This window comes from Lagenorhynchus albirostris, chromosome 20 (genome assembly GCF_949774975.1).
Source record: "Lagenorhynchus albirostris chromosome 20, mLagAlb1.1, whole genome shotgun sequence".
Lineage (NCBI taxonomy): Eukaryota > Metazoa > Chordata > Mammalia > Artiodactyla > Delphinidae > Lagenorhynchus > Lagenorhynchus albirostris.
This window is the reverse complement of record NC_083114.1, coordinates 53326480-53341989: the sequence shown is the minus strand read 5'-3', so window position 1 is coordinate 53341989 and position 15510 is coordinate 53326480. Positions and strand designations below refer to the sequence as shown.

At 58.8% G+C, this 15510-nt stretch overlaps 1 protein-coding gene across 7 annotated transcripts; it reads left to right on the top strand.

Annotated features, from left to right (window-relative positions):
• The first annotated feature begins 1870 nt into the window (after nt 1-1870).
• SLC16A5 (solute carrier family 16 member 5) lies at nt 1871-15473 on the top strand. 7 transcript variants are annotated; one of them, XM_060135205.1, is made up of 6 exons: nt 1871-1985; nt 3045-3239; nt 6074-6332; nt 8980-9123; nt 11651-12460; nt 13683-15473. In XM_060135205.1, exons 3-6 carry the CDS (start codon nt 6134-6136, stop codon nt 13928-13930), a joined length of 1401 nt encoding a protein of 466 aa, XP_059991188.1. In that variant the 5' UTR covers nt 1871-1985; nt 3045-3239; nt 6074-6133; the 3' UTR covers nt 13931-15473. The 7 variants fall into 7 exon arrangements, with proteins under 7 accessions (XP_059991188.1, XP_059991190.1, XP_059991192.1 ...); XM_060135207.1 differs by lacking the exon at nt 1871-1985 and adding an exon at nt 1993-2154; XM_060135209.1 differs by lacking the exon at nt 1871-1985 and adding an exon at nt 1993-2318 and having other exon boundaries at nt 6260-6332.
• Nucleotides 15474-15510: the final 37 nt, after the last annotated feature.

The window sequence follows — 15510 nt, the reverse complement described above, 5'->3', positions numbered from 1 at the left end:
CAGGCTGAGATAAGGGGTGACGAGATGGTGCAGACCCTGTAGTATGATCCCTGTTGTCCCCCACACTGGACCTCTCAAGGCCTGGGACCATCCCTATGGAACCATGGGATAAACCTTAATCCCCTCCTCCCAAAGTTTGCATCCAGGGAACCTCAGGCTGAGCTGAATATGCCCCCAGTAAGAGGCAACCCAGCGCAGTGACTGTTGGCAAGAACATGAACCACAGTCACAACAATGTCTTATGTTTAAGATGGACTCACAACTTGATAGAGTATCTCTTACATCATTCATCCAGAAGTTAAGCCATCCCAGTGGGTGGGAAGCGGTACCTCATTGTGGGTTTGATTTGCATTTCCCCGATGAATAATGATGTTGAATATCTTGTCATGTGCTTGTTGGCCGTTTGCATATCTTCTTTGGAGAAATATCTATTCATATCCTTTGCCCATTTTTAATGGGGTTAATTTGTCTTTTTACTGTTGAGTTGTGAGAGTTCTTTATATATTCTCAATACAAGTCCCTTATCAGATATATGATTTGCAAATATTTTCTCCCATTCTGAGGGTTATCTGTTCACTTTCCTGATGGTGTCCTTTAGTGCACAAAAGATTTTAGGTTGTTTTTTTTTTTTGGGGGGGGGCCATGCCACGTGGCTTGACCCCGGGCCCTTGCCAGTGAAAGCTTGGAATCCTAACCACTGGACCGCCAGGGAATTCCCCCAAAGTTTTTAATTTTGATGACATCCAATTTATGTTTTTTCCTTTGTCACTTGTGCTTTTGGTGTAGTGTCTAAGAATCCATTGCCTAATTCCAAGGCCATGAAGAGTTACTCCTGTGCTTTCTTCAACAGAATTCAGTGATTTCCCTGGTGGTCCAGTGGTTAAGACTTTGCCTTCCAATTCAGAGGGTGCAGGTTTGATCCCGGTGGGGGAGCTAAGATCCCACCTGCTTCCCGGCCAAAAAACCAAAACATAAAACTGAAGCAGTATTGTAACAAATTCGATAAGAACTTTAAAAATTGTCCACATCAAAAATCTTTTTAAAAAAGTTCACAGTTTTAGTTTTTACATTTCTATCTGTAAGCCTTTTTTTTTTTTTTTTCTTTTTTCTTTAAATGGTGTGATGTGGAAGGCCAACCGCAACCACTTTCTTTTACATGCAGCTACCCAGCACTGTTCGCTGAAAACACTATTCTTCCCACCCCGGATCGTCGCAGCACACTTACGGAAAATCAACTGACGGTAAATGTAACGGTTTATTCTCAATTCTAGTCCACCGATCTTATGCCTGTACTGGTTACTGTAACTTTGTACTAATTGAATACATTTTAAACAATGCATATGAAGGGCTGGCTAGGTGGGGGAGAGGTGCACGCGGAGGTGGTGGGCGCCGTCTGACCTGCCCCCAGGGTTGAGGGGTCCACGCTCTTGTCTGCTCCGCACAGCTGCCTTCCTGGGCTCCCCTGGATGTGGCCCTCAAAGCTCTAGGTTTTCATTGGAAGGACTCCTGGGCAGCTAAAGCCCCCAAAGAAAGAATCCTGCACCCTGGCCTCCCACCCCGCTGCCGCCGGGAGGTGGAGTCTCTTATCACACGCTTTCTCTCTTCCACTCCTGGCGCCCCTAGAACCCAGAGCGGGAAAATCGAGAAGCCGCCAAGTGAGAAGGCGGGCTACGCAAATGACATGCTAACGACATGCAAATGAACCCGCCGAGCGGGGGTCGGGGCCACTCAGAGGAGGGGTCGAGGTTGACAGAAGCGGCTGCGGGCCCCGGGCAACGGGCACGCCCCACCGCCTCGCCCGGAGGCCTCCCCGCCCGGCTCCCTGGAGACGCGGAGGTGGGCCCGCCCACCGGAGCCCTGCGGCCCGCCCCTCCGGTCCCCGCCGCCGCCCGGCGTCCTGCCGCCTCCACCGCGAGCGGGCCGGGCCGCAGGAAGCCGCGCTCCGCTGGAGTGGAGCCGCCCCTCCGCCGGGCCCGGGCGAGCCGGTGAGCGGGCTCTCCCCACAGTCCCCAGGGTGCCGGGGTCCCTGTGAGCGCCGTCGCGCGACCGCCCCGCCGTGGGCCTCCGGGGCCCCTTCCCGCCTGTGGGGGGAGAGGATCCAGAAAAGCCTCTTGCCCGGGTCCTGGGCCGCCCCAGCCTGCGATGGCCTGAGGGGTGAGGGGACAGGCACCAGCCAAGGCCTGGGCTGAAATCTCCACGGGGACGCCGCCTGGACGTCCAGAAGCCCCACCCAGAGGAGATCCATCTCGGGGTGGGTGGGAAGCCGAGTGGAAGGAAACTAGATCCCGACAGCAGGGACTGAGCCAGGGTGACAAGAGGTCAGGAAGTTCCTGCTGCCTATCCCATCCCCCTTCCAGGCTGTGGTCAGCCTGCCCCTGCCCGGATGGCGGGGCACCTTTGGAGGCACAGAAGGGAGGAGGGTGGCTGGCGCCAGCCGGCCCCTGCCAGGTGCAGGGATGTGCGGGCTTGTCAACCCCAAGCTCAGGCTGGTTCTTGCTGCTCTCCTGTCCTGCAGGAACCCGCACTGCTGCCTGTCCTGTGTCCTGGGCTTCAGGCCCGGGATCCTGCCTGATGTGGGGCCTGGGGAGAGAGGGGGTCTGCGGGGTCTGGCCATCCTTCCGCTGCTGGTGAAGCTGGTGATTCCTCGTTTTCCTCTCACCAGCTCTCCCACCGCGGGAAGGGGGCAGAGGGAGAGGGGGCGGCGCCTAACTCCAAAGCCCTGTGTGAGAGCATCCGCTCACCCTTTTGCCGGTACCTGCGAGCTCAGAGGGGCTGGGACTGGATTCTGAGGGCCTAGCTAGGCCTCTGTCATCAGATGAGAAGCCCAGGGACTGTGTGTGACGGGAGAAGGACAAGAGGTGTCATGTGAACTTCTGCCCTGCCCACAAACCCGGCTTCAGGCCACCTGGGCATGAAGATGGTCTCACTCAGGGTGGGGGACCCCTGAGGGCTGAGGTCGGCAGCTCCTGCGGAAAGCTGCCCGCCTCCAGTCCCGGGAAGGGAGAGTGAAGTGTCTCCAGCCGCGTTTCCCTCCTTTGCCCCAGCCACGCACCAGGCAGTGATCGTGACTCCTGGCTCCCAGTACCAAGGGAAGACCACTTCTCTGCTGGGGCAGAGGTGGAGCCGGAGCCCCCATCTCTGCTCTGCTCCGCTCTGCTCGAGTCTTCTGGAATGGACCTACCTGCTGGGAAACCAGGTCACCCTTGTTCCTGGGCTTGCCTGCCCCCTGGAGAACACAGGTGGGTCACATTAATGTTACATTTTGTGCTCAGGTGGAGGCTGGGTGCGGGGCTGTGAACAGGTCCTGCTCGTGGTATGGAAGGTGGGGAGGAGGAGGGGGGCGACAGTGATAAACAAGGGAAGGACCCACTCCAATGTGGTGTGAGAACTGCTATTACAGAGAGAAGTACGGGAAAGGGCCTAGCCTAGCCTGGGGTAAGGGTCAGGGTAGCTTCCTGGAGGTGCTGCTGGAGCTGAATCTTGAAGGACCGACAGGACTTCTCTCTGGCTGAGGATTTTGGAATCTCTGCAGCCGGAGGGGGAACCAGCTTGCTGAGGGAGGGGCTGGGGGACAGAAAAGCTATGTGTGTGACCCGGGAATTGGGGGTGTATGGGAGGAGATAGCCTCCTTGTGGAAGGCCAAAGTCTTCAAGACAGCTCCCAGAGGGAGGCCAGGGCAAAGAGAGAACAAAGGTGCTTAGGGTTTCCTGGACTCTGATTGTCTGGGGGGCCTGGAGGGAGGAGAAACTAGCTCCATTGAAAGGTTCAGAGGGAAGGTAAGTGCAGAGCGAAGGTCAGAGTCCTGGACTAAGGGCATGAAAGAGACCTCTCCATAGAGGGGAGACCTCTCCACAGAGGGGCCGGACAAGGGCGGAAGGAGAGGGGACCAGAGCAGGGAGGGGCTGGGGAGTGCTGGGGTGGGGCGCCATGGGGGGCAGCGGGAGGAAGTGAGGGTGGTGGAGGGAAGGCTGGCGGCCCTTCTGGGAGGAGGGGGAAGGTGGCAGGTCTGGGAGGACCGAGGGGCCGGGATGCGTGGGGAGGGGGGTGAGCAGTAGAGCAGGGTGGGGAGACTTGACATTCACAGAGAGGATCAGGTGGCACCAGTGGCCTTTTCGTTTGCCAAGGGAACAGAAATCCTGGAAGGGGCGAGAGCCAGTTTGCCGGAGGAGCCTGTGTCTGAGGTTTGCCCCGAGCATGGGGCTGAGCCAGGAGAATCGGAGCTGGGGGATCTCTAGGGCTAGTGTCATGTGCAGGAGCTAGGAGGGCAGGAGGTGCTCCCAGCCCACACACAGGACTCGAGGTCCCCACCCCCCCCCCCACACACACACACGTCCCACACTCTCCGGGGCTAGGGATGAATGGGCTGCTCCCCTTGGCAGGGCCCCTGGGGGTCCTCTGGGGAGGGAAGAGGCCTTGTGGCTGGAGAAGGGATTGGAGCCCGTGAAGGAGGCAGTTAGGGTGGGTCCGGCTTAGGTGCTGTGTTAAAGCTCCTGGGCCCTGGGGTGGGGGGGAGGGGGGGGTGCTGGGCTTGGCAGGAAGGGGGTTTCATATTTCTGGTAGTTTCCTGAGTTTCCATGGATCTTCCGGGCCTGGGGCTAAAAGGAGGGAGGCTTGGGAACAGGAGCTCCTGGGACCCTTTGGCTCTTTGGAGAGCCAGGATGGAGGGGACTGGAAAAGGGCTCGACATCTGGGGAGGGGGCTGGGGCTTTGCAGCCTGGTTAAGGCAGCTTCTGTGATGGGGGGAGTGGCCTGGGTGGTGGCGAGGAACCGAGGTGGGACTGAATCAAAGATGTGAGGGTGTGTGTATCTGTCTGCAGAGCGTGCAACCCTGTGAGTTTGTGTGTGTCCTTACGTCTGTGTAGCATGTGTCTGTCTGTGTGCATTTGATTGTATGTCTCTAGGCTTGTCTGAGTTTGTCTCTTTAAGTGTGTATCTGCGTAAGTGTATGTCTGTGTGTCTCTGTATATGTCTGTGCGCATCTGTATGTGTGACTGTGTGTGTCTGTGTGTCTCTAGACTTTTCTGTATGTGTCTATGTAAGTGTGTGTCTGCATATAAATCTGTGTTCCTGGGTGGTTCCATGTGTTTCTCTCTGCCTGCCTGCGTGGTGTGTGTCTGCGTGTGTATTTTTTTTTTTTTTTTTTTTTGGCTGCGTTGGGTCTTTGTTGCTGCACACGGGCTTTCTCTAGTTGCGGCGAGCGGGAGCTACTCTTCATTGCGGTGCGCAGGCTTCTCATTGCGGTGGCTTCTCTTGTTGCAGAGCACGGGCTCTCGGTGCGCGGACTTCAGTAGTTGTGGCGCGCGGGCGCTAGAGCGCAGGCTCAGTAGTTGTGGCGCACGGGCTTAGTTGCTCCGCAGCACGTGGGATCCTCCCGGACCAGGGCTCGAACCCGTGTCCCCTGCATTGGCAGGCGGATTCTTAACCACTGCGCCACCAGGGAAACCCTCTGTGTGTGTGTCTACGTAAGCCCTCGTGTAGCTGTTCTGTGTGCGCTCCTGGGGGACCCCAGCCCTGTCTTGCTCACCTCAGCCGTCACAGCAGCACTGACAGGGAACCTCAGCCGTCACAGCAGCACTGACAGGGAACCTGGCTGTTGATGTGGCATCGCGAAAGCCCGTGTTTGTGAGCAGGACGCCTGGTTATGAATGTTCGGAAGGTATCCGTGTGCGCCTGTGCGCCGTCGGGGCTAGGCTGGCTCAGACGCCTGCTCCATTCTGGAAGCGACTGTCGAGTGCGTGCCACGTGGTGTGTGCGGTCGGGCCAAGGCTGGCTGGGAGGTCCCACCTGCCGACCACTAAGTGATGTAACAACCAGAAAGAATTCCACCCACCTGCCTTGTCTGACTTATGGCTCACCTGCTTGCCCCTCCTGTCCCTCCCTCCAGGCTTGCTCTGGGAAGCAGGTGAAAGGAGATGCCAAGGCCAGCGCATGGGCCTCTGGCCACCTCCCAGGGGGCGGTGCCCCTCTGTGATACCTGGTGCTGGGGCAAGAGGAAGGGACGGTTTCAAGCACCCAGGGAAGGTGGCGGGTGGGCCAAGGGAGGGCTGGCAGCTCCATTCTGTCCCTTCCCCAGGCGGCCCGGGCAGTAGGAGCAGTGGCCGCGAGGCTGTGGCGGCAGCACTTGGAGCCGAGGATGCCCCAGGCCCTGGAGTGTTCGGAGGGCTGCTGGGCCTGGATGGTGCTCCTGGCCTCTGTGGTGACCCAGGGCCTCACCCTGGGCTTCCCCACATGCATCGGCATCTTCTTCACTGAACTGCAGCGTGAGTTCCAGGCCAGCAACAGCGAGACCTCCTGGTTCCCGTCCATCCTGACAGCCATGCTCCATGCAGGGGGTGAGCAGCCAGGGGAGGGATGGAGGGAGGGATGAAAAAGAGCCCGGGTTGGGGAGGAAGCCACAACCTCCCTGGCCTCCTGGGTCCCTCTCTCTGAGGCCACAGGTTTTGCCCTGTGCTGTGTATCCCTAAGACCTCCTCTGATTTCAACAGGGCCAGCTCCCCTGCCTGGAGTCTGGGGGGGCTGGGCTGGACTGGGCTGGGGAGGGGCAGAGGATGGAGAGGCCCCTGAGAGGTAAAGCCGGTCCCCTTGATGACCGTGGGAGGATGGATCCAGACTGCAGGCGTGCCGGGCACTCAAGCACAGACTGGAGGAGGAGCGGCTTGGGGTCCTGCTGGGTGACCTCTCGGAACCTCAGTTTCTTCCTCTGCAATATGGGAGTAACACCCAGTATCCCATCCTGCCCACCTCCCACACAGGATTGCAGAGAAGGTCACATGAGGTCCCGGCCAGGTCCGAGAGCTAGGGCAGTGGAAGCAGCTGTGAGTTATTAGTATTCCGGAGACCCTCATCAGGGCTTCAGGATGGGAAGGAGGGCTCAAGGAAGACACCAGGAGCAGGAGGGGGGCAGGGCAAGAGCCCATCTTTCACCAGGAAGCAGAGGGGGTGTTGCAAGGGCTGGGGAGACGGAGGGAGGGCTCCCCCAGGGATGTGAGCACCTCACCCTGACCCCAGGGAAAGGGAAGGGCAGGGGCTGCGCAGGAGGGTCCTCCACAATAGCCTTGGGCTCCTGGAAGATCTCCAGGGAGAGCTCCACAGGCAGTTCCCGCGGAGGGGCCTGGTCAGCGAGAGCTGGACCTCACAGCCCGCCGGGCTCTCCCCACGGGTGTGTTTGCCTGTCTCAGCTGATCCATCTCCCTGCTTACCTCCTGCCCTGACCTCCACCTGGCACCAGCAGCCTGCTTGTTATTCCAGGTCCTTCCCTCGAATGGGGAGGGAAGTCAGACTGGGATAGAAGCCACCCTCACTGCAGTGACCCCTGAACACGCTGCCTGGCAAGGAGCAAGGCCAGGCCTGGCCCAGACCGCATAACCTTTCTGTCAGCAAGGTTGAGCAGTAGTGGGAATCTCAGACAGTTCCTTCCCTGCAGCCAGAGAGGGGTCTGGGCCAGGGGCTGGGAGCCAGGCACTCGCTGGGGACCTCACTCCCCTACCAGCTTCAGACTCATGCCTAGCAGGCGTGCTAGCATCTCAGTGGGCCCGGGACGCCTGTCTGTCTCTCTGTGTCGCACACACACACACACACACACACACACACACACACCCCTTTAGCCCACGCTCATTCAGAGTATCACGGAAATTTTAAACTTGAAAGTGTCCTTGATCCTAAGTACCTCTCACCCCCACACGTTTTAGAGGTGAGGAAAGCAAGCACAAAGTACAAGGCCTTGCCGGTGTGGCAGGGTGAGTTCGGGGTGGAAGCAGAAACACCTTGCTTCCCAGCGCCCCGCCCAGCGCCCTCGGCTGTCTCAGCTGAGCTGGTACACATCCCGGCCCCTCACTCCCAACTCGATGCCGCAGGGCTTTCCCCAGTGTCACCTTTCCAAAGCCAGGCCAGAGTATGAGGTGGGAGAGATGTGTGAGTCAGCAGTCATGTCCACTTCAAAGCCTTGCCTCTCCCTCTATGGCTACCTCTCCTTGATTACCTCTGAGGACGGACCTCTCACTTCCCATGTTCGCTCCCATACTCGTACTGGCTCACACCCACACATCCTCTCTCCACGCCAAACACGCAGACACACACCGAGTGCACACACACACTTTCCTTGTCCCTTTGGCTGCTCTCTGGGAGAGCAACTCTGGGGAAACTCTGCTGTGTGTACTCGGGGGCAGGGTACTTGGTGAATGGGGCCCTGTGAGGTGACGAGAGCAGGCGGCCAGGACTGGCTTCTACTCTGGGGCTGCACTGGTGAGAAAGCAGCTCAGGGTGGGGGTGGGGGTGGGTGAGGGAGAACAGGCCCCTCTCTACCAGGAGCTAAACTTCTGGGTGCAAGACTTTGGTGATGGCTGGAGGGGGTTGGGGGGAGAGGGTACCCCACCTGCGTTTCTCCAGAGTGCCCCAGAGGCCAGAGCCAGCGGGTGAAGGGTGGCCCAGGGCCCCAGGCTGCCCACCCTGGACAGGTTGAAGGATGGTGGGAGGGCTGTGGCCAGTCTTCCTGAGGATGGGGGAAGGGGGAGCAGGGGCTGGAGGCGGCGCTCACCATGATCTAACTGCCCTGGGACCCTCGCCCACCAAGACAGACCCCCATGAGGGGCGTCCACCCAGGTCACAAGCCAATCCCATTTCACCTGGACAGAAGCGGCTTCAGGTCAGTGCAGTGAACGGCCTCAGTCTGTACCTCCGGGGATCCTTGTCAGGGTCAAATGGAATATTTGCAGCACCTCACCTCACAGCTGGCCAGACATCACCCAGTCTGACCCCTCAGTCTCTGGGGGAGGAAACTGCAGCACAGAGAGGGATTGGCGTTGCTTGGCCCGTCGCCAGTCTGTGGCAGGGCGGAGCTCAGAGCCCAGGTCTGTATGTGCCGGGGCTCGTGCCCGTTAAGCCACCTGCTAGTTCCTGCTGGAACCCCCTCCCAAGCCCGCTGTCCCCCTCCCTCTGACCTCGTCATTTCGCTGCCACCTGCCGGCTGCCTCCTCCGCACAGGACCCTTGTGCAGCATCCTGGTGGGGCGCTTCGGCTGCAGAGCGACGGTGATGCTGGGCGGCGTGCTGGCCAGCCTGGGCATGGTGGCCGGCTCCTTCTGCTGCACCCTCGGCCAGCTCTACCTCACGGCAGGCTTCATCACAGGTGACTGTCATTCCATGTCGAGAACTGCTGGGTAGCTACTGGGTGCAAGATTGAAAAGGGCCAGGCACAGTGAACAGGGCAGGCGAGGCACCGCGTCTTCTGGGGCCGCCTGCAGTCACATGAGGGAGAGGGACAATGAACAGAGGAGTACGAAGGATCATATCTGATCATGACGAGCATCTGAGAAGACAGGACAGCAGATGTGATAGTGTCCCGGCTCGGCTGGGGGTGGGTAGAGATTAAACAAGTAAAGAGGTAGAATAACTGAAGCAGCCAGTGCGGTAGGTGAAGCAGGGTTGGGGGAGGTTGCTGGTTTCAGCAGGGCGGTCGGGAAAGGCCTTGCAGAGAAGGTGGCATTTGGGCAGAAGGAGGTGAGGGAGGCTGCCGGCAGGGGAAGAGCATTCCAGGCAGCAGGAACAGCAAAAGCAAAGGCCCAGAAGTGCTCGAGGAGCAGCGCGGAGGCCGGTGGGGTGGAGGGGCGTGAATGAAGGGTCAAAGGGGTCGGGGGGTGGGGGGACTAGGAACAGGTTTAGTTCCTAAAAGGCTGTGTAGTGAGATGGGAGGCCATGTGAGGGGTTCGGGCAGAGGGACGTCATCCAGCCGCTGTTTGTGAAGCACTGAGCACTGCTCTGGCTGCGGTGTTGAGAATACACCATAGGGGGCTGGGCTGGGAGCAGAGAACAGGCAGGGGCGTGGTCACCACCCAGCCAGGAGGTGGTGGTACCTTCAACCAGGGTGGTATGATTGGGGTGATGGGACGTGGTTGTGTTCAGGACTGCATGTGAGGTGCAGAGAAGGGGCCAAGATGACCCAAGACCCAAGAAGGGTGATACCAAGGGGAGAATGGAAGAATGCAGTAGCCACTAACTACAGTGGGAAACTAGGGGAGGAGCAGGTTCTCGGGAGGATGGGAAGCTCAGGTTTGGACACATCCGGTCTGGAGTTCAGGGAACAGGCCTGAGCTGGAGCGGGCAGCTGGGGAATCCTGAGATGGCTCGTACTCAAGTCTCGAGATGAGGTATCACCCTGCTGTCACTAAGGGAACAAGGGAGGACGGATGTAAAGGACTGAGGCCTGAGGCCCAGGACACGGACACTCCAGTGGTTAGCGGCCTGGGCAGGAAGAAGTGACAGAGAGGGAGTGGGGTTTCTTGAGAAAGGAAGTGAGGAAAGTGCGCAAGCAGGAGGGAGTGACCGACTGTCAAGCCACTGATGGATCAGACCGAGTGGGGATCAGACTCCATCTTTGGCTTTGCAAAGTGGAGGTTGGCGGCTTTGATAAGAGGAATCCTGGAGCAGAGGTAAGGATGAAAGTCTGATTGGAACAGGTTCAAAAGAGAACAATAGGGGCGTTCCCAGGTGGCCTAGTAGTTAGGATTCTGGGCTTTCACTGCCGTGGCCCAGGTTCGATCCCTGGTCGGGGAATTGGGATCCCACAAGCCACGTGGCACGGCCAAAAAAAGAAAACAAGAGAGAAAGAAGAGGAGGAAGGAAACTGGAGACAGTGGAGATAAACAGTATTTCCAAGAAATTTTGATATAAGGGGAGAGCAGAGAAATGGACCAGTACCCAGAAGAGACTTGTCAAGAGTTTTGTTTTAACGGGAGAAATAACAATGAGGGAGAATGATCTAGTAAAGAGGGGATAGTGGATGCCGCAGGAGAGAGAAATTGCTGGAGGGGTGTGCCTTCAAGTAGACAGGATGCAGGGCGGAAGTGGAGGGTTGCCCTTGACTGGGAGCACGGACTGTCCATTGTCACAGACGGGAAGGTAGGTGGTCAGCTGGCAGTGCGGGAGGGAGGTGTCGGGGTGCTCAGAGGAGGAAGGCCTGGTGGTCATCTAAGAGCGGGGACAGTAAATGGTCGAGGGAACTACAGTGGCACCGTGGGTGGCCCGAGGGCCCGCCTGAGGCCAGTGGTCACAGCGTGGTTGCGAACTTTCTCTCCAGCATGTTCAGCTGTGCACGGAGTGGCGGGGGGGAGGTGGCATCCAAGCTGAGTCAGGAGAGGAAAGTCTGAGGGAAGCATATTCCAGGCAGAGGGAATGGCAACTGCAAACATCCGAGTAGGTGGGCAGCTTAATGTCCAGAGGAGGAGAAAGAGACCGATGGGGCTTGATCGTGGCGAGTGCCAGGGAGAGCGGCCTGAGATGGCACCCAAGGGTGGCCAGGGGCCAGGCCGTGCAGGGCCTTCCAGGGCAGAGTAAATACTCTGGCTTTTCTGCTAGGTGTGATGGGAAATCTTTGGAAGGTGTTAGGCAGCAGAGAGACTTAACCTGATTTAGGGTTTTGAAGATCCCCCTGGTGCTGTACCAGCGGGAACAGGTGTGCCCCTGGCAGCCTTGAGAGGGCAGATCTGAGGGGTGGGGTGCTTCGAGGGAGGTGGTGAGGTAGGCTGCTTCCATCTTAAATCCCTGGGGACCTGGAAGTGGGTCTGCGCTGGAACGGAAGGAGAACAGACCTGGGACCTGACCCCAGGGTCCCTGCACTGGGTGTGCCCTGGAGCTGGTCCTCCCCTCTCCTTCCGCAGGCCTGGGCATGTGCCTCAGCTTTCAGTCAAGCATCACTGTGCTGGGATTGTACTTCACCCGCTGGCGGGTGCTGGCCAACGCGCTGGCCTCGGCGGGCGTCTCCCTGGGCATCATGCTCTGGCCGCTGCTCTCCCGCTATCTCCTGGAGGACCTGGGCTGGAGAGGCAGCTTCCTCATCTTCGGCGGGGTTCTCCTCCACTGCTGTGTCTGTGGGGCCATCCTGAGGCCCGTGCCTGCCCGTGTGACCCCTGAGACCGGAGATGGCCTCCCTCCACCTTCCAAGAGACCCGCACGCGGCTGCCCGGCAGCATGCGGTCGGGCCATCCGGCGCCACCTGGCCTTCGATGTCCTGCGGCACAACGTGGGCTACCGCGTGTACACCCTGGGAGTCGCCTGGATGATTGTGGGCTTCCCGCTGCCCCACGTCTTCCTGGTGCCCTATGCCATTTGGCACGGGGTGGATGAACACAGGGCGGCCCTGCTCATCTCCATCATTGGCTTTAGCAACATCTTCCTGCGGCCCATGGCTGGGCTGGTGGCGGGCCGGCGGGACTTTGCCAGTCACCGCAAGTACCTGTTTAGCCTGGCGGCCCTGCTCAACGGGCTCACCAACCTGGCGTGCGCGGCGTCGGCCGACTTCCGGGTGCTGGTGGCCTACTGCCTGGTGTACAGCGTGTCCATGAGCGGCATTGGTGCTCTCCTTTTCCAGGTCCTCATGGACATTGTCCCCATGGACCGGTTCTCCAGCGCCCTGGGCCTCTTCACCGTCCTGGAGAGCATCTCCATCCTCATCTCCCCGCCACTGGCCGGTGAGGCCCTGGGAGGGAGGGCAGCCAGGTGTGGCCTGGGCAGGGCATGGGGGGTGCAAATAGGAACAGTCTGGAGACTTGGGCCCCGTCCAGCATCTCAGGGTTAGCGACTTGGAATCTGGGATTTTCTCAGGCACCTCAGGGGACTGGCTGTAGCCTGTTCCGCAGCTGGTGCTCGGGGTACGAACAGGGAAAAATAAGGATTTTCATACCAGACTTATCTCAGTCCTTTGTCTTCCCCTCCGTACCTCTGGTTTCTTATCAGTAAAGTGGGGATGACAGTAGACTCTACCTCACAGGCTTGTGGGGATCACAAGTGTCATATAGCAAAGAGCTTAGTAGAGAGCCTGGCGCACGGTAAGTGCTATGCACATGTCTGCTGTTCTTAACATCCTCTGCCTGTGGGGCCCGGGCGAGTCATTTTCCTTCTCTGAGCCATAGTGTCATCTGCAAAATGCAGACGAGAACACCTGCCACACCCATCCCTACACCTGTGCCCGTCACGGGGTGGGCAGGGCTGAAGACAGAGAACTAGTCCCCACCTCTCAGGGCTTACCTTCTGGTGGAGGAGTCGGGGACTTGAGCAAAGAGGCCCCTTTGTGATCGTAATGGTGATTTGTGCCGGGAGGGAAACGAACAGATACGGAAGCAGGGACCCACAGGAGTGGACTTGCTGGGCAGCTGAGCGTGTGACATTCAGAGTAAAAGGGAAGGTTTGTGAAGCCCGTGGTGCTGGGGGGCAGTCAACAGACAGCACGGTTATCATAGTCAGACAACGGGGACTCCTCCCAAGCGTGGCATTGGAAGTCCCAGTTTCCAAGGGCGTTCTCCAAGCCGACGAGCGAGTGGGGAGAGCAATCCAGGAGGAGGCGTGGCGGGCCTGGGGTAGGGCTGAGCAGATATCCCAGACGCCACTGGCCCTTGAGCCCTTGGCTTCCTGCCACCAAGGGTAAAGGAAACATGCCCCTAAGTGCTCGTCTGGCCGCCCAAGGGCTCTTCCTGCCCGGACTGGGGCTGGTTTAGTGTTTCCTTTCCTTTCATTCAACAAATACCTAATGAGTTCCCACTAGGTGCCAGCCACGGTTCCTAGTGCTGGGGGTGCAGCAGAGACAACAATAAAATCCCTGCTCTCACAGAGCACACAGTTTCGCAGGGGTGAGGGGGCGTGGGCGGGAGGCCTGGTAGCCAAGGGCAGTGGCCTAACTTGCTCTCTGTCCCCTAGGACTCCTCCTAGACACCACCAGCAACTTCAGCTATGTTTTCTACATGTCAAGTTTCTTCCTCATCTCAGCCGCCCTCTTCATGGGTGGCAGTTTCTGGGCCCTGGGGAAGATTGAGAGGCAGGGCCCGCAGGCTGAGGTGCAAGGAGCTGTAACAGAGGCTGCCCCAGAGCAGGGCCTCACTCTGGAGGACACAGACGGTCCCAAGAAGCGGCTGCGCGTGGAGATCATGTATGTGACCAGCGTCTGAGGCCCGGGGTCACTCACATGTGTGACCGGCATCTGAGTCCTGAAGTCAGTGAGGCCTGCCTCAGCCCAGGAATGTCCAGCGACTTCGCCAGAGGCTGAGGTGAAGGGCTGCCCAGAAAGCCTGAACCAAAGGCCATCTGGGTTCTGCACGTCGGGACTCAGCCAGGAGTGGGGACCTTAGAGGCTGACCTCCAGAGGCTCGGGGTTCCTTCTAACCAGCAGAATCCAGGAGCGGATCCTCCTGACTTTTTTGCTGGGGCATCAGAGTACCCGGGGCCCAGGAAGGTGGGTCTGCGCCCAGCTCAGGTCTGTCACGGCCGGCTTGGCTCAGCTGGCTGCCTGCGCTGCTGCTACAGCTCAACACACTGGACCCTCAAGTCCGGCCTGGGTGCCTCCCATGTGATCTCTTTGTCCTTCACCCCCTAGACAGCTCCGAAGAGCTCAACCCTCCTCCGAGTCTCTCCTGCCCCCCTTCTTCCCAGGTGGCCCAGCCCTTGCCCGCAGGGCTGCCCCCAGCACAGGTTGCTGGACCTCATGCTACCTGGAACCTTGGGAAGAAGGGCTTTGGGAGAGAATGTGTTGCAGTGGTGGAGGGCCAGGCTGAGCGTCGGCCTGGATGCAGGATTTGGACAGATTAAATGCCAGGTGGAGCACCCGTCCTGGCGACGGTGCAGAGAACTGGAGGGGAGCCCCTGGCTTGGGTCCTAGAATCAGTGAAGTCTGAGGGCCCCCTGCACACTCAGCAGGGCCTGCTCTAGGGTCTCCTCCCTCCTCTGCCCCATCCTGTATCTTGGCTGGGAAGATCAGTGCTGGGGGGAGCGGGAGAGCCACACATCAGACCAGGGGAGGAAGGATTGCTCGGCGGGGCCCCAGGACCTCTGTGGAAATGGAGCTGCTTTTGCAGCAGAAGCCCTTTCACTCCCCTCTCCTGTCAGCCTTTTCTCCCTGCTGTGTCAGAGGTGTCAACCCTGGGATAAGTGGCTGGCTGGGCCAGCTGCCAGGCCACCCCTGCTCCCCACTGGCCTGTGCGTCTGGCCTGGAAGTCAGAGCTTCTCCCCCAGACCGGCCGGCCGCCACGTACTCTTTTTGCTGGTGCCTTCCCTGAGATCATCACCTGGGGACTGGCTGTCATCAGCCCAGGCTTGTCCCAACAGTGTACCAACTGAGTGAAAGGAAAAACAGAGTTTGTTTGAATTACACACAGAAGCACTTTCTGCAGCGGGTTATAAACCCTGTGAACTAACGAAGCTAGAAAAGAGGCCTGGAGTAAGTTTTCCCCCATCCCCCTTCAGGGCTACTCCCACCAAGGACCTTGTTTGTTGATTCAAGCTCAACCAGGTTTCAACAAGAAACCCTTATCAGGAGAATTGCTTTTCTTTTTATGACCCGACTCCAGCCTTCCTCCTGCAAGAGTCCAACTGGCGTGAGTCAGCATCCTTGGGGATGTTGTCTTTCCCAGGACTCATGAGTGCCCCCTTCTGGCCAAAAGAGGTAGTACGGAGGTGAAGCAAAGGGCTCTGGGCTGGAATAGAGACCTGAATTCACGTTTGACTCCGCCATAATTTGCTGTGTGACTCTGGA